Below are 20815 nucleotides of genomic sequence, written 5' to 3' on the forward strand. Positions count from 1 at the left end.
GTCTTGACACGCTCCTGCCGCCATGTTCCACAAGCAATGCTGGTTGTCAGTAGCAGGCGCTTGGAAAAGTTAACGTCACGAAGAAAATGGTCCTCAGATGGACTCGGGGAACGTCCAATTCTGATGAAAGATATCCTGCTAGGTTACAAGGGGCCCGCTTGATTCATATTCCAAAGCCTAAAACACGAAGGTAAGTGACTGAGAAGTATCTTCTCTGAGTTTAATTTCATTATTATCAGTACTTTATACATCGCAGGAGAACTTTTGCTGCAACTCTGACGTTGCGTCCTGCTCCATTCAAAATCTTAATTCCGTGTACAAATCCTTGCGTGAAATAGTTGAGACCTCTCTTTAAAACTCTCTTGGACAAGTCTGACGCATTTGGCAAAAAACATACCGCAATGTTATCTGGAATACGCGACAAGAGAATCCACTTCAAATTTGTTTTGTTCAGTCGCCATTTTGGAAGCTTGTGGGACGTGGCTAAGGGGGCGGAGCTTAAGATCGCCATCGGAAAGGTCCAGTTTGTGGATTTTTCTGTTTTTCATGATCAAAATACTAAAGCCCCACTTTCATCATCAGTAGATGAATGACAGTCAACGCGCTTTGAATACCTTGAAGGTTAAAAAAAAAAAAAAAAAGCACTTCAACGCACAAGCAAATTTTTTTTGTTTTGTTTCCCAGGAATGCAAGAAAAATGTTTTGCCTTTTCGCTCATGTTTTGTTTAAAAAAATGGAACACGTAAATCCCGCCTGAGAACGTAAACTTATGTGGGGCGCTAGTGTTAGCATTAGCGCGAGCGTTAGCGCCACACGTAAATTCCGCCAGAGAACAAAAACTTATGAGCACAAGTGAATAAATATGCCCTAAAAGTCGATTTCCACACAACCTGAGAAGCGGACGTCAGACCTGAGGTGCCGTCGCTCAAACGCAACGCTAACGGGGGGGGGGGGGCCCTGGTGCTTAAGACGTTGTACAAAAATAAAAAGTTTCAACGACTACAAAAGCATCCTGGGCCTGATTCAGAACTCGCTTCGTCAGGAACACCCGCGTGATTCTGTATGAAAATGAAAAATGCTCAATTGCGAGGGGCGACGGCTCTCGTTATGATGCATTCAGTGCAATCGTCGACAATTATGAAACATCGTTAACCGATCAATATGGAGCAAAATGATCTTTGTGAAGGGAGAAGGTCACGGTGGGACTGTGCAAGTGGACCTGTCATGGCGGATCTGGGGAAACTGAAATGAGGCACCTTCATCCATCTTTGCCGCTTATCCTCACGAGCGTCGCGGGGAGCGCTGGAGCCTATCACAGCTGTCAACTGGCAGGAGGCGGGGTACACCCTGAAGTGGTTGCCAGAAAATCGCAGTGCACGTGGAGACAATCACACCTAGGGGCAATTTAGAGTGTCCAATTAATGTTGCATGTTTTGGGGATGTGGGAGGAAACCGGAGTCCAGAGAGAAAACCTGAACCCGGCACCTCAGAACTGTGAGGCCAACGCTTTACCAGCTGAGCCTCCTTCCTTGATCTTGAATTTGCTCCATGACCGAGGCCGTGTCGTTTTATTTCCGTACGCGTCTGTTATCGAAATCATTTGCACCCGTGGAGGTTTTGAGAATCGACCTTCAGGACCAGAAACCCCGCCGAGCCGCCTTGTCACCATGTTGAGTTGTCCGACTTCTTTGCAAAAGTAATCATATAAACTCGAGCCACCGAGAACTAGAGTAGGCTTTTTTTTTTTAATCCTTTTTGTTTTTAATTTACCGTAATTTCCGGACTATTAGCCGCGGCTTTTTTCACACGCTTTTAACCGTGCAACTTATACGGTGATGCGGCTAATTTGTGCATTTTTGCTAACGGCTACAAGGGGGAACTCGAGCGGAAAAGGTAAGAGTGAGACCGGTGGAATATATGTGCTGAGGAAGTGACTTTTACCAGTATGTTTTTTTTAAACCGGCTCTGCTAGCGCTGTGCTAGGGTTAGCGCTGTGCTAGCGTGTTGTTGCTAGATGGTATTGTTGCTACTGCATCCCAGTGATTTTTACCGGTATGTTTTTTTTTTTTTTAACCGGACTTGTTAGTGCTGTGCTAGCATTAGCACTGTGTGGCTGCTGCGTCTCAGTGACTTTTACCAGTATGTGTTTTTTAACCGGCCCTGTTAGCGCTGTGCTAGCGATAGCGCTATGCTAGCATGTTGCTGCTGTTACGCATTTCAGTGACTTACCGGTATGTTTTTTTTTTTTTTTTTAACTAGCCCTGTTAGCCCTGTGCTAGCGTTAGCACTGTGTCAGCGTGTTGCTGCCACATCTCAGTGACTTTTACCGGTATGTCTTTTTTAACCGGCCCTGTTAGCACCGTGCTAGCGTGTTACTGCAGTGTCACAGGCACCGTCTGGAAAGCAAAGGTATGTTATCAAAACTTTTGAAAACTCTTTCTGTGTATTGTGTTTCTTTGTAAATATCTCCTGTTTGAAAGTGGGCAGATGCGGCTTGTGTATATACAAAATGCTTTTTCCTTTAAAAATGTACTCGGTAAGGCTTAAATCAGGTGCGCGCTATAGTCCGGAAATTACGTTAATTAAAGAAACGAATACAATTACTGAAAAAAAAAAAAAAACCCTGATCATCGCTTTGTCGTAAAAGTTTGAATGGCTTCCAGGTAAGATGACAAAATTTGGAGTTAGTCCACTCAAGTTCTCATCGGCTCAATTATCAGTGGGACGCAATTTGTCCGAAGGGGAAAAAAAAAAAAAAAAAAGTAAAAACGTACGAGCGATGGCCCGTAACGTGGGACATCCAGAATCAAATTATCGACGTTAACAGAGTTGAGCTGCGTCGTGACGACGTCAGTCAAGGCAGAACGAGCGAGCGCCAAAACCGCAGCAGAAGAAGAAGAAGCGGCGATGGCGAACCTCCCGTCAAGAGTTCCGCACGCAACCATCGTGACTTGCGCGACATCTGTTTCCAGTTCCAAGTTCAGATGGTTGGCCGGATCGGCACTTGTGCAGTAACGGAAGCCTGATCCGGGACCTCGTGAAAGGTCCATGACGACGTTCACGGGAATTTTTTTTGGGGGGGGGGGACGACGACGACAGTCGCCTTCGAGGAAAGTCCAGCCAAGTAGGCGAAAGGCAGAAAGCACATGTGGAAGTTCTTTCGTGGTCCACCTCTGAGGGTTCGTGTTCGAGAACTCAGACGGGGTGCGAGGGCAGCTCCAGGAGGGCCGGGGGGTGGCGGAAGCCCACCGGCGTGCCGTCGTGGATTTTGACGGCGTCGCTCTTGCCTCGCTGCAGGCGGGTGGCGTTGAAGTACGCGTTCATCAGCTGCGTGATCTCGCTCAGCTGCCACGGGGACACAAACATGACACAAAGTCGGACCACGTGGACAATAAATAAAATTCATTTCGCTTATTTTATTTCTACCTTTTGCACACTGAATTTCTTTTTCTGTACTTTCTTTGATATTTGTACTTTTAAAATGTTCTCGTTTTTTCTCTCATCATTATGTTTTTTCCAATACCTTTGTCTATTTTTTTTTCTCGTGTCAATACTTGATAAACATTTGCATAATTCTTGTTACTTTGTAATGTTTTTGTTTAGACATTTTTCAAATTGCAAATGTACTTTCACCCAACATTTTTTCTTGCCTATATTTAGTTGACACTGTGTATTTTTTAATATTCAAATTTTTGCCATTTTAAAAAAATTATATTTTGTTTAACATTGTGGTTGTTGCTGTTATTTTCTAATATTTTTGCAGTCATATTTTTATGGATTTCTATTAGAAAATGTGTATTTTTACCATTTTTTTAAGATTATTTCATGTAACATTGCGGTTGTTGGTTTTATTCCCTAATATTTTTGCCATAATATTTTTTGGGGATTTCTACGATTTCAATTTAACCGGCCTTGTTAGCGTTAGCACTTAGCGCAGCGCTAGCGTTAATTTATTTTGTGTAACATTGTGGTTGTTGGTGTCATTTCCTAATATTTTTGTAGTAATATTTTTGGGGATTTCTATTAGAAAATGTGTATTTTTTTATTTTATTTTTTGTAACATTTTGGTTGTTGGTGTTGTTTCCTGATATTTTGATAACAATATTTTTTTGCATTTCTATTAGAAAAATGTGTATTTTTTTCTACTTTTGAACTGCTCATCCAATTTCTCCGTCATGTTTTGCGCATAATTTCTTTTGGCTGTCATTATTATTTTTTTTTTTTTACTCGTCCGACAAATTCACCCACTATTTTTCTACTTGCAAATATTTAGTTGACATTGTGTATTTTTTAATATTCTATTTGAGCCTTTTTTTATATTATTTTGTGTAAAATTTTGGTTGTTGGTGTTATTTCCTAATATTTTTGCAATAATATTTTGGGGGATTTGTATTAGGAAATGTGTATTTTTGTCAATTTTTTAAATATTATTTTAAATGAAATGTTGGTTGTTGGTGTTATTTCCTAATATTTTTTGCAGTACTATTTTTTTGCATTTCTATTTTAAAAAAATCTATTTTTTTTACTACTTTTGAAATGCTCATCCAATTTCTCCGTCATCCTTTTTTGGGATGTTTTGCGCATAATTTCTTTTGGCTGTCTTTATTTTTTTTTTTATTCGTCCTACAAATTCACATAATATTTTTCTCCTTGCAAATATTTCGTCTACAGTGTATTTTTTAATATTCTATTTTTTGACATTTTTAATATTATTTGTGTAAAATTTTGTTTGTTGGTGTTATTTCCTAATATTTTTGCAGTAATATTTTTTTTTATTTCTATTAGAAAATGTGTAGTTCTTACCATTTTTTAAATATTTTGTGTAACATTTTGGTTGTTGGCGTTTTTTTCCTGATATGTATGCAGTAATATTTTTTTGCATTTCTATTAGAAAAATGTGGGGGTTTTTTTCTCCTTAAGAATTGCTCATCCAATTTTTCCGTTGTCTTTTTTTTTTTGTTGTTGTTGTTGTTGATGTTTTGCACATAATTTTTTTGACTCGTCCTCCAAATTCCTGCCATATTTTGCAATATGTAGTAATATCTTGAAAGTAGCAATCAGCGTGGCCATTTTCCGAGCGCTCATCCGCGGGTTACCTTGTCGGTTTCGAAGAGCATGTCGCGGCCGCCGGCGTTGATCTTGAAGGTGTTGCTGTCGGAGACGCCGTACGAGCAGATTTGTCCGTAAGGGAAGGACTCGAGGGCCTCGGCCTCCCCTTGGCGATACAGAGACACGCTGCCGGCCGCTACGCCCAACCACAACTTCTGGGAAAAGCTCTCCGTCGAACTCTGAAGGGGACACTCAAAAAGTCAGCGTGACCTCGAGCGCAACATCCGCGTATCGTCTAAGCGACGCTTCGCCGATGCTCAGCTAATATGAACTAAATGAGGCCGATCATAGCTGACCCTGTTTTTGTGCTTGAACCATTTAAATAAGGTAATTTCCAGCCTACAAGGCGCGACTCTTTTCACAGGCTTTCATCCCTGCAGTTTATGTTGTGATGCGGCTTATTTGTGCATTTTTTCTAAAGGCCTTGTTTGCGCTGCACTAGCGTTAGCGCTGTGCTAGCACGTTGCTGCTGTGTTTCTGGCGTGTCTCGGTGATATTTACCGGTAAATTTTATTTTAAGCGGCCCTGCAAGCGTTAGCGCTCGCGTTAGCTAGCTAGGGTGAAACTCTTTCTGTGTACCTTTGTAAATATTTTGTGTTTCAACGTTGGTTTCAATGTGGGCACTTGTGCTCTGTAGGCCGGGAATTACGGTACTGTGAGTACTTGAAGTCATTTTTTTTTTTTTGGGGGGGTGTGGTGAAAAATAACATTTGTATTATGATTTCATTTAAAAAAAAAAATTCTTTAAAAAAAATATATATATATATATATATATATATATATATATATATATATTTTTTTTTTTTTAAATCAGTTTATTAATATATCATGCTCATAAAGAGAGCAATTATTATTAAAAATACAAACTAAAAATTGGAATTGCAACATATTGAAAAATAACACAAATGTCATACAGGACATTTTAATGTAAATGTAACAATAAAAATAAATATTATTCATAATTATTAGGTGCACTAATGTCCTGACTATGTTCATCGAAACTATCAAACAAATACTACAAAATAAACCTCATTGAGCCGTTCAAACAGTGCAAACACTACATCTATGCAAAAGTAACGTATTAAATATTCCGAAAACTATACCGTAATTTCCAGCCTATAAACTGCGACTTTTCTCCACACGCTTTCAACCCTGTGGTTTATGCGGGGATGCGGCTAATTTGTGCATTTTATCTAACGGGCGCAAGGGGGCACTCAAGCGGAAAAAGTAAGAGTGAAACCGGTGGAATATATGTGGCGAGGAAGTGACTTTTACCGGTATTGCCCTGTTAGCGCCGAGCTAGCGTGTTATTACCGTGTCTCAGTGATTTTTACCAGTATGTTTTGTTTTTTTTCTAACTAGCCCTGTTAGCGCGGCGCTAGCACTAGCGTTAAACTCTCCGTGTACCGTTTTTCTTTGTAAATATCTCGTGTTTCAATGTGGGTTTCAATGTGGGCACTTGCGGCTTATGTATGTACCAAATGGTATTTCCTTTACAAATGTACTCGGTGAGGCTTATAACCAGGTGCGCTCTGTAGGCCGGGAAATACGGTACTCCTGTTTTCAACTCAAAATATACACAACAGCTATCACGGTCCTGCTAATATTCTTTCATGAAATAGCTCCATAATGAATCAAGCGGTGGAGAATGCTTAGGAATGTGGCCTGTGACCAAAAGGCCTCAGATTTGATCCCGGGCGACTACTCACAATGTAGAAGTCGACTTCGTACAGCGTGCACCCGAAGCCCGACCACTGGCGCGCTATGGCCAGGTAGGCGGCCATGCTGTCTCTACAGTTGGAGCCCGCCAGGCCCCTCCAGCGCTCCAAGATGGCCGCCATGACGGCCGCCGCCTCCTCCTTCACGCGGCTGCGCAGCCGCAGGTCCTTCTCCGCCTTCTGCTTGTGCGCCGCCGCCGCCGCGTGGCTCCACAGCGCCCCCGCCAGGAGGCCCGTGGGGAAGCGCTGCGCCACGGGGCAGCCCGCCGGCGCCTGGCCCACGAGCACGCGGGCTTCCAGCACGTGGCTGGGGAAGAGTTCGTCCAGGGGGGGGCAGGGCGCGTGCGTGCTGAAGTCCCCCATGACGGCCTGAAGCCAGAGCGCCGCCAACGTCTGGAGGTCGTCCTCGCGGGCGGGGAGCTGGCCGCGTATCACCATCTCGTGGCACTGCGGGTTTCAAACACGCCGTTGGAAAAGGACCGTCCGGCTGGGCCGGCGTACCTGATGAAGTGTCCGGAAAGTGTCGGACGCGCTACCTGTTCGAAGAGGAAGAGGTACTCGATGCTGTCCGCTGAAATGCTGTCTGCGTCCAGCAGGCAGTAGAGCTTGAAGCACAACTTGCGCTGGCCTTTGGACTCGCACTCTTTGCTGGAGCTGCACACAAAGTCACCACGCAAACAAACTCATACGCGGTGTACAAATTAACTGATCATTTGTGCATTTTTTTTCTAATGGCCACAAGGGGGCACTCGAGCAGAAAAGGCAAGAGTGAGACTGGTGGAATATATGTGCAGAGGAAGTGGCTTTTACCGGTATGTTGTTTTTTTTCCCCACGCTAGCGTTAGCGCCGCGCTAACGTGTTGGTGCTGTGTTACTGCCATGTCTCTGATTTTTACCGGTATGTTTTGTTTTTTTTAACCAGCCTTGTTAGCGCCACGCTAGCGTGTTGCTGCTGTGTTACTGCTGTGTCTCAGTGATTTTTACCAGTATGTTTTTTTTTTTTAACCGGCCCTGTTTCCGCTGCGCTAGCACTGTTAGCGAGTTGCTGCTGTATTACTGCCACGTCTCAGTGATTTATACCGGTATGTTTTTTTTTTAACTGGCCCTGTTAGCGCTGCGCTAGCGCTATGTTAGCGAGTTGCTGCTGTGTCTTTGTGATTTTTACCAGTGTGTTTGTCTTTTAAACCGGCCCTCTTAGCGCCGTGCTAACGAACTGGTGCTGTGTTACTGCCGTGTCTCAGTGATTTTTACCGTTTTTTTTTTTTTTTTTTTTTAAAACCAGCCCTGTTCACGCCGAGCTAGCGTGTTGCTGCTGTGTCTCAGCAATTTAGGTATGTTTTTTGTTTAACCGACCCTGCTGCTGTGGCTGTTTTTTTTTTTTTTTTTTTTTACCAGCTCTGTTCATGCTACAATGTTGTTGCTATGTTAAGCTAAACTATTAAAACTTTGAAAACTCTTTCTGTGTACCGTCTTTCTGTGTAAATATCTCGTATGTATGTACCAAATGGTATTTCCTTTACAAATGTACTGGGTGAGGCTTATATACAGGTGCGATCGCTAGGCCGAAAATTACGGTGAGCCATTTGAAACTAAAGAGAAGCATTTTGGCAGCAGTTCCTCAAACGCACCATAAATAATGATAAAACTGAAGCACTATTTAGCTTTCCGGTGCTTGATTGGAAACGACACCGTTGTATAGATGCTAATTGTTAGCCCACGTGCCTAAGTAGTTTCCCAGTCGTTTCAGGAGGTTTGCTTTAAATAGACAGCGTGTAATTCTCCTTGCTTAATGTTTACTTTGACGGTAAGCTTCAGCTCAGTGTGACAAAACCCTTTTTTTTTTTAAGACTGTTTGCTTATTATATCTCCCAAAACCAATACAGGTGGCGTTGTGACATCGAGTCTTCAGTCTGGGCACAACTATATCGTAATTTGCTGTGAATGTAGCTTATTTATTCTGATAGTTTCTCCCTAGAATTGCTAAATACTAGATTCTTGCATTGCAGCTAACTGGAGAAAGCAAACCGGAAACTATAATATTAAAAAAAATTAAAGTTTCCTCCCCACCAAGACACGGCCACTTGTCATCAAACTGCTGCATGCATAATTTTCAGCCGTGGAAGCGAATCGCAGGAGATAACGGCCAAGTTCCCGTGCGCTGACTAACAAGCGAGCACCCGCCCAGCGCGCATCAAAACGCTGCGACAGCGTCTGACCTGGTGAGGATGTCTGCGATGAGCGCGCCGCCCGTCACCGGCTGCTCCCACAGCGCGTTCTGCTCGTACAGCGCGAACGTGTTCTTGCTGTCCTTCAGGCCTAACCGCTGCTGCATCCTCTGCACCACCTACGGAGAGAGAGAGCGGCTGCTTTTATGTTCCATTAAGATAAGATGTTCACTGAAAATTCTAAAATAAAAAAAGGCGACACATAGGTCAAGCTATTTTATGTATTTATTTATTTTTGCACGGATCTTTTGACCAAAGTTTTTCCTCGACATTTCCCGGCGGACCGCATACTTTCAAAACCTTGCACGCCGGCCAAGGAAAAAAGTTTTTTTTTTTTTTTTTTTTTTCCACCATTTTCTCAATGTCGCAATAGTTTAGCTGTAATTTTGCACCGGACCTTGGTGGAAAAGTACAGAAAGGGACGGATCAAAGAACCAGCCGTAACATTTTGGAGCGGTTGACGAGGCGTTTTGACGCACTCAGGTGAACGCGTTCCAGAATTTTCAGTCGACAGATTTGCAGGAATATTCCGGCGAGGGCCCAAACCTCATTGGCGGTGGTGTGTGAGCTGATGTAAAGCTGGCAACACCCGGATCCGGGGTAGTGCACCGTGCACAGCATCTCCTGCCGGCTCATCAGCATCTGGATCTCCTCCCAGGACGGCACGCACTCGCGGCACTTGGTCTTCTCCAGAGCCTCGCTGATGAAGGACGCGTAGTTGTCCATCTCCGATTCAGGACTCTGGTTCTGGATCCTGAAACAGACGTGGGAAATTGTAGGTCACGTTATGAGTTAGAAAGAGTTGACGAATGATTTACCGTAATTACCGGCCTACAAACCGCACCTGGTTATAAGCCTCACCCAGTACATTTGTAAAGGAAATACCATTTAGTACAAACATACGCTGCAGTTGTGTAAAAGCCGCAAGCGCCCACATCGAAACCCACTTTGAAACACGAGATATTCACAAAGAAAAGGTGGTACACAGAGAGTTAAACGCTAGCACTAGTGCCGCACTAACGCTAGTGCTAGCGCCGCGCTAACAGGGTTACAAAAACATACTGGTAAAAATCACTGAGACACGGCAATAAAACGCTAGCGGTGGAGTTTTTTTCCTCAAAGTTTGGGATGTACAATTAAAACTGGTCATGTGAGCTTGACATTTTCTCAGTTTTGGTGACATGAAGGATTTTTATTGAGACTTGGCAAGCCAAAAAAGGCAAAGTGCAAAGGAAAGACATAGAACACCGTGACTAGCAAGAAACCTTGCATATTACCTAGGGCCCGATTTCCGTGAAATGTTAACTTTTCCCAAAATACGCTGTGAAGCGCTATCATCATAACATTGCAAAAAACTAAGCATTTTTTGTCATAAAATAATGACATTTTTTGTGAATTAGTTAGATGTGTTTTTAGAAACAAGGACTCGCAATGGGAAAATACACGCTAAACGCATTGTTCATTTGTTGTCTCTGCGACGTCCTATTTCAGACAGAAAATTTCAACTTCTTTCCTCGCATTTGAAAATCAAATTCAATTTGCAGAGTTATGTATTACAACATTTTTTTTTAAATTTCGCAGAAAATGTGTTTTTTGCTTATCCACTGATGAAGTTTGTAAAAATATTTACGTGGCTTTTTTTTGCGAAAAAACGTCAGCCTAGAAAGGGGAAACAGAGAGTGAACAGTGAACAACAACAACCGTAAACAAAACTTTGTTCAAGTGAATTAAGCTCATCAGAACATAGAAAAAACCTTCTACAAAGACTTTAGTTTTGGTAGCCAATGACCTTTCCAGTCTTTTTTTTTTTTTTTCCCGATCAGGGACCGGACCGGTAAAAGTCACTTCCTCGGCACCTATATTCCACTTGTCTCACTCTTACCTTTTCCGCGCGAGTGCCCCCTTGCAGCCGTAAATACATAAATTAATCACCGCATAAACCGCAAACGTGTGAAAAAAGCCGCGGCTTATCGGCTGGAAATTACGCTATTTTGGTCATTTTTTTTTTTATATCACAATAATTGAACTGGGGTGTGGAGACTTTTTATATTGACTGTAGATTGTTTACGCATTGCTTTTAACCTTGACACTATAAAAAGTAAAAACACAATTTTGGGACTTTTTGTATTGGTCCAATGAAACAAAGTATGAACATGAAGGCCTTAAAAAGGAAAACAAAACGTTGTGACCCGAATGAAAATCAGCAGTACAGAGAATTTGAGGGTTATGAATTTTTTTTTTTTTTTTTTTTACATATTTCTTTCCTGCTTCTTCTTAACGATATAATAGCAAAATGTACTTCCACCATTTTAACCGCCGACGGGGCTGGGAAAACACGCAACACCCGTCTTGAATTGAAGTAGCTAAATCTGGTTTCAATTTTCAGCCTATAAAAACCCACCCAAAACGAAAACGTAACCACCTTGGCAGAGGTAACGCCAAAAACGGTTCAAACGTGCCGCGCCGAAAGTGGGCCACACCCTTTTTACGAGTGCGACGGGGCCAATCTAGTGGATCATCCCCCTTTTGAACTTGGATTTCCTTTGGACTGCCGGAACAAGCAAACGTGACAACGTTTTTGTCGCTCTCGGGGATGTGAAAAACCACTTCGAGCACACGTTTGACTTTGGGTTCAGCGCACCAAACAGGAAAAGGTGTTTCCTCTCCTGTGAAGCACTTGAGGAGCCGTTTCCTGTGCGGGGGCCCTGATGAGCGTGCCAGGGGGAGTGCGTGCCCGCGAGCGAGCGTGCAGCTGCGTCTTATAATGCTTCCCTTTGACTGTGAAAGGTGTAAAATGAAATGCGGCGAAGTTGGAAGGTGCCGAAACACACACACACAAAAAAAAAATAAATATATATCAAGATATCCACACAAACTCCTGATGAAGTCACAAAAAAACAGTGGAGCAGCTGTAGAGCGTTGCCCTCGCAGTTCTGACACTTCTGCAACCCTCGTGAGGATAAGCGGCTAACAAAATGGAAGGATGGATACTGTGTAATGTGCTTAAAACTGTGATTTTGCAGATGGAAATGCCCTTCACACACATTTAGCTAATTTTCATTTGTTCATGTGTCGCAAATGCAACCGGATTCAAGGTGTGTTAATGTCCCAGTAGTTCAAAATATGTTTTACAGCAAGTAACACCTTAAAAAAATACTTAGCCCTCCAAAGTATGAACAAAATAACCAACAATAAAGTACTAGACGCAAGTATTCATCTCAAAAACAGGCATAAATTTGATTCCTTGTTCAGCTTTCTTTGTTAAAAAGGGGCACCCCCACCGAAGACATTTGAAAGTTGTTTTGCATAGCTTTTTTTCTTTTGTTCCTTTAACCCTACCTCTAGTTGCAAGTTAATTATTTTTTGTACGTTACATACTTTTTGTGCAAATAAAAAAATTGTCTGGTTTTTTTCCCCTCATTATTGCTTGTTTACAGTTATTAAAGTTAAGGTTTACAAGGCTGGGGGCCGAGTCGCTGGAGATACAGCAATGCACTCCCAGCCTAGCATACATTTTAAGCAAAAAAATAAATATATTTCTTTAATGATTTAACTATTTAAAGTATTTAAACTATAAATGTATTTCTACTATGCAGTTTATTATCAGGAAAAGCTGAAAAAAATGCTTTAATTTTTTTTTTTTTTTTTAGGCTTGGAACGCATTATTTCATTTTGCATTCATTGCAATGACAAAACGCGCTTCGGTTTTCGAACGTTTCACTTTTCAACCGGCCTTCTGGAACTGATTGCGGTCGAGAACCGAGGCACCACTGTATAACATTATGCAGTTTGAACGTCAACACAGCTCTTAAATTAAGGGAGATTTTTAAAAATGTGCTCAGCGATTCAAATAAATGAATCGCACTTAAATAAATTCTTGAAATCAAACTTTTAAAAGATTAAATGCATTGTCTTGACAGCCTTTTAACATGAACATTTAACTCGGCGATTGTTTCACCCAGTACTCGAACGAACCCGCAAACCACTCGTGGTACTCTTCCTACCCTTTGAGAACCACTGGAGGTTTTTGTGGATTCATTTAGTTTTGCAAGCAATTTTTTTGAAACCGTCATCGTCCAAATAAAACATTTAAAAGTTTGCACCAATCATGTACGTATAAAAACAAGTCAATCCCTGGTTAATATGACCTCAGCCTTGTCTAAACACAAAGCAGGGACGGAATAGGAAGGAAACAATTACGTTACACGACGCCGGGGTTCAGAATTCATTAAAAAAGAGGCGTTCATGCCCGCCGGGAATTTTTAATGACAACACTGCCACAGGGCTGGGAATTTGTCCCGCTCCTTAAACATAATTAGGAATGTTCCAGCAAGGCTGTGGGATCCCCTCAAATGCCCCCCGCCCCAACAATTTTTTTTTTTTTTTTTTTTTGCTGCCACTTCTCTTCCCTCCCACGCATTCTCTAGGGGGGCACTACATGGTGGGAGGAGGGGGGGGGCGTGTGGAAGCTTTTCTGGGCGTCATGCCCAGTTTCAACCTTGGCGCTGCCCAGCTGCAGCTTTCCAAAGGGAGCGGCGAGGAAAAGTGCGTGAGAGCAAAAAAAAAAAAAAAAAAAAAAAAAAGAGGCGTCAAGTTATTTGACTCTCCTACGGACGAGGACACCGCTGCCGTTTGCCGGGGGGGGGGGGGGGGGGAAAAACGCCGAGGAGGGAGATTAGCGGGCTAAAAGCATAACTTAGCGTGCGCCACAGAGGGGTTAATTCAGAACTGCAAATCCGTAGCTGAAATGGCGTGCTGAGACGCTGGCGCCTGCTTATTATTATAATGTGATTATCGTTACCCAACAGCAAAATTTGATTTGATTTGACCTAAAATGTCAAATGAAAATATGGTCTGAAACTTCTAATAAGAATCCAGGAATCCAAATTGGACAAAGATGCGATGCACAGCGGTTGGCGATAACAGTTAGCATCTTTGTGCACTTGCATACCGACGACAATGCTAAAATGCTACTTAAAGGTCAAGTGTCATGAAATGGATGATTTTTAGTATGTTATTAATGAAAAAACAGCAGCTGGTGTGGACCCATCCGGTTTTTTTTTTCCCCACCACAAAACATGATTTTTACATGTATGGCTTTTTGTAAGTATGCCATGAAAATCCTCTCGCGGGATTTGTTTTCGACAAGAAGCAGGAAGTGACGTCGGGGGCAGTAGCAGTTGTCTACAAGGCCGAGCCGGCAGCCGGAAGTGGATCGGACGGGGAGGCGGTTGGGCCGAGGCGTCGTCGTCGCTCGCGGTGGGTGTTGTTTTTAATCACCGCATCGCGTAGGTGGATCGGGCGGGGAGGTGGTTTGGCCGTGATCCGCATATCATCTAAATATGGCTCGAAACGATGGGGTAATATTGCCCCGGACACTTCCCTCGATTGTGAGATGTTCTCTTCTTCGAAAAGAGCTTCCGTGTCCCAAGGGGCGTGTTCGTCTCCCATAGTAGGGTGCACCGCGTGTTTTCATTGGCGAATGTCCAGGGTGATGTCATGGGCAGGAGATGCAGCCAATATGGCGACCACTTGGAATGTCGATAACGCTTCCGCAACTTTGCGCATGCATGACGCGCTCTCCGCTCATATTTATTTTTCCATATAGACATTGAAGTGAATAATGTAATATGTATTTTTCATTTCAATATCTATTTTCAAACGTTTATAGGGATGACACTTGACCTTTAAAAAGCTCCATGTAGCGTTCTGCAATTTTTCAACACAACATTCCATTTTATCTTATGGGGAACTTAATTTCATAATTAGCTAATTCCAGCTATTCCTCAGGGGGGAAAATACTTCAAAGGTCAAACAGCCTCCTGTAAAGAACTGTGATCAAATACTATATTGTTTGACTCCTCGCAAAAAAAAAAATTCGCTTTAAAAAAAAAACCCTCCATAAAACACATTACATTGTTTAGTGTTCTATGTAAGGGGCTGCATAGTTCTTATACCTCGAACTATAAAACAAAAACCAGACTGCGAAGAGGCTATGACGGCAAACGAGTAACTTATTTACAAAAAACTGTGAAAAAATGCCGTGAGGCGAGCTGACCCGCCGCACGGCTTGTGTCGGACCTCGGCGGGTTTCGTTAAAAGGCATTCATCGTTCCCTCCGTGAACCGCGACATCTATTCTGATGATCGCAACACACACTTTCTAACTGCTGCAGTTAATATCATACATAAACATACTTTGGTTGAGTGTGAAATGAGTAAATTTACAAGCCTAACCGCTGAAAAACATAAATGACGTATATACTCGTCAATGGCACTGAACAGTCAGATTCCCCGGTTGCTGAGTGTCAAAGGCAATCAATGTTGTGCATCTGCATCAAATATTATCATATAAAGAAAATGACCTTTTGAGGTGGAAGCGCAGGTACTTGAGGACGGCGGCTCCGGGGAGGAAGGTGCAACTCATGCAGGTGAGCAGCTGCCAGTAGCGCAGGTGGGCAACGGTGTAGGGGACGGGCGTGTGGCTGGTCTGCTTTACGAGCTGGCAGTAGACCTCGTCGCGCAGGGGCCGCAGGTCCAGGCAGGTCTGGAGCACGCCCTGGATGATGGGCACCACGTCGTGGACAGACTCCAGCTGCTGCAGGCTGTTGAAGAGCTTGACGGCCTCCTCGCACAACGAGCCGTAGCCCTTGCCGTGGTGGTCTGCGAACGATCCGAATTGTTTACAAACGGGAGCGCGACGCAACATTTCGATAAAATACACCTTAAATGTAAAGGATTACTAGCTTGTTTTTTGTTGTTGTTGTGATACCTAGCAGCCTCAACAAGGATGTTTAGCGCTAGCGGTTAGCGCCACACTAGCGCCCCATTCCCCTTTTCTTCCCCCATATTGTCTGCGTGTCACTCTCAAACTCAACGGTGTGTGCATTAACACAGATATCTTGCTTTTTGTGTACGTGTGTCGCTAGTGGTTAGCGCCAGGCTGGCACCCCATCCCCCTTTTGTTCGCCCATATTGTCCGCGTGTCACTCTCAAACTTAATAGTGTGTGCGCGTTAACACAGATATCTTGCTTTTTGTGTAAGCGTGTGTCGCTAGCAGTTAGCGTGTTTAGCGCCGCGCTAGCGGTTAGCATAACGCTAACGTGTTTCTGCTGTGTTACTGCCGTGTGTTAGTGATTTTTACCATTATGTTTTTTTTTTTAACCGGCCCTGTTAGCGGGGCGCTTGCGTTAGCGCCACGCTAGCGTGTTGGTATTGTGTTACTGCCACGTCTCAGTGATTTAGGTATGTTTTTTTTTTTTTTTTTAATCGGCTCTGTTAGTGCTGTGCTACCATTTTGCTACTGTGTTGCTGCCGCAGCCGTTTTTATTTTTATTTTTTGTTACCAGCCCTGTTCGTGCTACTGTGTTGTTGCGATGTTAAACTAAGATAAGGTATTAAAACTTTGAAAACGCTTTCTGTTTACCGTCTTTCTTTGTAAATATCTCGTGTTGCAGAGCTTTTACACAGGGGGCGGCTTACGTATGTACCAAATGGTATTTCCTTTACAAACGTACTGGGTGAGGCTTATAACCAGGTGCGCTCTATAGGCCAGAAATTACGGTCATCTGTTTTATTTATTTTACTTAAAGGTGATTTTCCCTCTGTTAACCTTTTGTTTTGAGTTTGCTCTTAAATATCGTGCAACCTTTCAAATTGTACCCACTGCCGTCCTCCATGTGTATGTAAAAAGACTCACATGTGTGCTCGAGGCTGCCGTAGGGGAAGGGCAGCAGCGGGGCGTAGAGCGGGCCCTGGGTGTACTTGAGGATGGGGTTGTGCTGGTAGATGTGCTCCACCGCCTCGGGGTTGAACTTGTTCTCCTGGACGACACAGGTGAAACAAAAACTTGCAGAGTAAGTTCACATCCCCACAACCGCGCGTGCGGCTGAGCGGGGTCATCGAGTGCGTCTGCGGGCGGAACGGAGCTCCACTCCGGCAACCTTCAAAGCGCCGGCTAGGTCGAGTGATGACCCGGCAAACCGCCGCAGCGCGACAAACATGTTATATTTTATCCGCCCGTGTCAGCCGGGTCAAAATGTTTCAGCTCTCCACGGCCCGCACGCTCGGGACGCCTTCCAGCGGCAAGAGTTTGCTCGCACGCTATATGCCCGAGCGGCACCTGTTGCTCATTAGTAACGCTGCCACCGCCGTTCTCTGGACTCTTGCCGGGCCTGTCAAACCCGAAGCCGCCTTCCATTCGAGCGTACTCGCCGAGCCCCCCGCCCAAGTCGACACATTCCTCCGCGGTGTTCCGTGGCGGCTGGTGACAGCCTCGTCTCTTTGAAGGGCGGGAATGAAAGGCGGACGCTTTTCAGCGCGACAATTGGACAATTTCGCTCAGGACTTCGGCCGGAGCGTCGTTCTACTTCGACAACAGCCTCGTCGGTGTCAGATCAGCCACGACGTGCCGCTCGTCACACGTGATCCAAACCACACCAAGCGTGTGGCATCGGAGCAAACAAACAAAAAAACTGTTTACAGTGGAGAACGGTTGACAGTTTTACGCAACAGTCCTTTTTTTTTCTTCTTTCCGTTATTAAGTCCATATTCAAGACAATTGCTCGGGATAGAAATAGCTCCGTCTCTGGGGTGCCTGCTCGATCATCAAGTGTGAAATTACACAACAAAGTCAACCTCCGGGGAGGGCGGCGCATATTTCCCAAAACGTCTTGTTTTTGTCCGCCGGAATGTGAAGTCATAGCGGGGCTGACTTACATGAGGATGCCCACGTTTGGGTGAAAACGTCACGATTTTGAGACAGAACCACCTTCACATCGAAGTCACAAACTAGGCGGAGCTAAAGTCTAAGCGAGAAAGCATAGATTAACGTTCGCTAACATCTCTTCCCACAAAAATCCTCTCAGACGCAAGATAAAGTGGCTAATAAATGGGCCGTTTGTGAGCAGGGGAGACACCCACAAGTGGAGAAAACTTTCGGATTCAAACTGTAATCGGCAACAAAGAGTCGGGTTGCCTCGATTTGAGATTGGCGCGCGTTAGCAAATAGCACTTCAAGGAAGACTCTCCCGAAATTTATAGGGATGGGAGCACACATTAAAAGTTAACAGATGAGGGTTCAGTGTTTCTATGAATGCTCGAGTTATCCACAGATTTTACCAAGAAACATCTCAAAATTGGAAAAGTATTATCGAAATTCCTCTCTCGCTCAGACATTCCAATGACCCTGGCTGGAAAAACTGACAGCCAATCGGCGTTCGCCACGCCTGCGGTGCTTCTTGTTCCACGCTATCTGGCATTCTGCGGCCGATTTTTGTGAAAAATGATTACAAACAAAACAAAAATAGCTTGATGTACAATGTTCAAGCCTGTGCGCTTGAGCCAGAATACGCGCAGGCGGAACTTGACGTGTTGGAGAGGCGGCACTAAAGACGAACAATAATCCCATAATATGGACCGCGGAGATTTGTCTGATGCTTTTCTGAGGGAGTTGGTTTAGATGTAGAGAATATACAGCAGGCGTGGCCAGACTTTTTTTTTTTTTTTAACCCCATGTTCTACTTTTCAAGAAGCCAGCCTCTCGCGATCGACCGGCGGCAGGGGTGGGGCAGTGGGGGTTGCACGCGCGCATCGCCGTAAATAGTAACCGGGAAGTGTTGTGTGCTAAGAGCATGGACGGGGGCTTGGGACGGACGGGTCGGGTCGGCGCCACATGCGAGGATTGGCGACAATAATTGGGTGACGTGGTGATGGTGCGGCGAGTTTTTGACAACTTTTCGCATAAAGACACGATAATCAAACGAATAAAAGAGATGCTATTATTGGCAAGAACTGTTCACCGTCGTACCAGGGCTCGCTTTTTTTTCGACACAGTCTAGGCTAGCAAAAACCGCGTACCTCGTCGCAAGCCTCTAGCTTTGCCCTCGGTCGTCACGGTAACAAACGCAGTGTTGGCTGCAAAGCTGTGGGCAAAGGCTTACAGATCAGTTCTTGATCCTTGAGGTATTTTGGCGTATGTTATTAATACACCGGGGTAACTGTGTCTGTTTTAAATCATGAAAAAAAAAAAATATGCATGATTCCGTTTTTATGGTTCTTGGAAATAATGTGACAGGACCGAACGCCACCTCGTGCATATGCCCGACATCTGTCGAGAGGAATTGTGCATTATTAAGAGGAACATGTTCAAAAATACACACAGTGCCCTTAAATGCCCCCCCGGAGTGCTCGGCCCCTCCAGGTGAAGCAGCCAGAGATTTAGATTTAGAGCTTTAAGATTAGACACTCCGGTTTATCTCAGTCGAACGGCCCGAGACGAGACGGTTCGACAGTCTGCTCAATGAAATTCCCGCGAGCTCTTCTCTCCAGCAACCCCGCTTCTAAAAATAACACCCCCCCCCCCCCCCCCCCGTCGGCCCACTTCGGCCTTGTTTGCTCACGCACGGTGACTCAGCACCAAACAGCGACTTTTATCTTCACTTTCTGCCTCAGTGTTTGTGTGCTCCGGAGGAACAACGATGACATCATCTTTGGAAACTTTGGACTTCTGGTCTTTTGTGCCGTTTCCATGCCAACCGGGCAGGGGAAAGTAACGCGTGGGCCCGGTGGCGACTTACGCTGGGTGGCGTGAGCGTTTTTTTTTTTTTTTTTTTTTCCCACCTTACCTCGATGTCTTTGATCAGGAGCTGCGTGGGCGTTTCGACGGGCGCTTTGGTGTCGATGATTTTCTGGATGGCGCAGGCCCAGTGCACGGCCTCGTTGAAGTGCTTGGTGTACAGCCTGTAGCAGTGCTTGCGCCCGTACACCGTGATGCCCCAGTAACCTTAAAGAAGGGCACGGAAATATCACATTATATCACTGATATGATACATAAAGGGTCTGACATCGAGTTTCCAGAATCGATTGGAACCGGCACTAACATTCCGATTCCCCAAGATTTATTCAAATATTAACATTTCTGCTCCTATTTTAAATGTCGATACTATTTATAAGATGTAAAAGGTTCATAGAATTCATATTTGGGGAGAAGTTCAGAAAATGGAATCTACAAATAACCAATTATTTTAATTATTATATTAATTAATTTCCGGCCTATAAGCCGCGACTTTTTCCCCCCCCACACGCTTTCAACCCTGAGGTTTACGCAGTGATTCGCCAAATTTGTGCGTTTTTTCTCACGGCCGCAAGAGGACACTTGAGCGAAAAATGTAAGAGAGAGACTGGTGGAATATATGTGCCGAGGAAGTGACTTTTATCAGTCCAGCCCTGTTTACGCTGCGCTAGCGTGTTACTGCCATGTCTCAGTGATTTTTACTGATATGGTTTTTTTATACCGGCCCTGTTAATGTGGTGGCGCTAGCGCTAGCGTTAGTGTTTTACCGGCCCTGTTATTCCTGCGCTAGCGTTAGCGCTGTGCTAGTGTGTTGCTGCTGTGTCTCAGTGATTTTTACTGGTATGTTTTTTTTTTTTTTTTAACTCCCCCTGTTAGTGCTGTGCTACCGAGTTGCTACTGTGTAGATGCAGCGGCTGTTTTTTTACCGGTATGTTTTTTTTTTTAACCAGCCTTTTTCGTGCTATCGTGTTGTTGCTATGTTAAGCTAAGCTAAGGTATTAAAACTATTAAAACTTTCTTTGTAAATATCTCGTGTTTCAATGCGGGCACTTGCAGCTTTTACACAAGTGCGGCTTATGTTTGTACCAAATGTTATTTCCTTTACAAATGTACTGGGTGAGGCTTATAATCAGGTGAGCCCTGTAGGCCGGAAATTACGGTAACTTTGACATCTTTAATATCTGTAACAC

General features: G+C 44.1%; 1 protein-coding gene across 2 annotated transcripts in view; it reads right to left on the bottom strand.

The window, feature by feature from the left end:
* Nucleotides 1-558: 558 nt before the first annotated feature.
* Nucleotides 559-20815, bottom strand: part of plekhh3 (pleckstrin homology, MyTH4 and FERM domain containing H3) — a 49408-nt gene continuing 29151 nt past the window's right edge. For both annotated transcript variants that reach the window (XM_061845430.1, XM_061845429.1), the window contains exons 6-14: nucleotides 19678-19835; nucleotides 16752-16875; nucleotides 15417-15714; nucleotides 9599-9806; nucleotides 9044-9171; nucleotides 7364-7481; nucleotides 6819-7274; nucleotides 5097-5288; nucleotides 559-3345 (exon numbers count right to left, since the gene is read on the bottom strand). In XM_061845430.1, the coding sequence (XP_061701414.1) occupies nucleotides 3196-3345; nucleotides 5097-5288; nucleotides 6819-7274; nucleotides 7364-7481; nucleotides 9044-9171; nucleotides 9599-9806; nucleotides 15417-15714; nucleotides 16752-16875; nucleotides 19678-19835 (1832 nt within the window). In that variant the 3' untranslated portion in view covers nucleotides 559-3195. The remainder of the gene's footprint in view (nucleotides 3346-5096; nucleotides 5289-6818; nucleotides 7275-7363; nucleotides 7482-9043; nucleotides 9172-9598; nucleotides 9807-15416; nucleotides 15715-16751; nucleotides 16876-19677; nucleotides 19836-20815) is intronic.

This window comes from Syngnathoides biaculeatus, chromosome 16 (genome assembly GCF_019802595.1).
Source record: "Syngnathoides biaculeatus isolate LvHL_M chromosome 16, ASM1980259v1, whole genome shotgun sequence".
Lineage (NCBI taxonomy): Eukaryota > Metazoa > Chordata > Actinopteri > Syngnathiformes > Syngnathidae > Syngnathoides > Syngnathoides biaculeatus.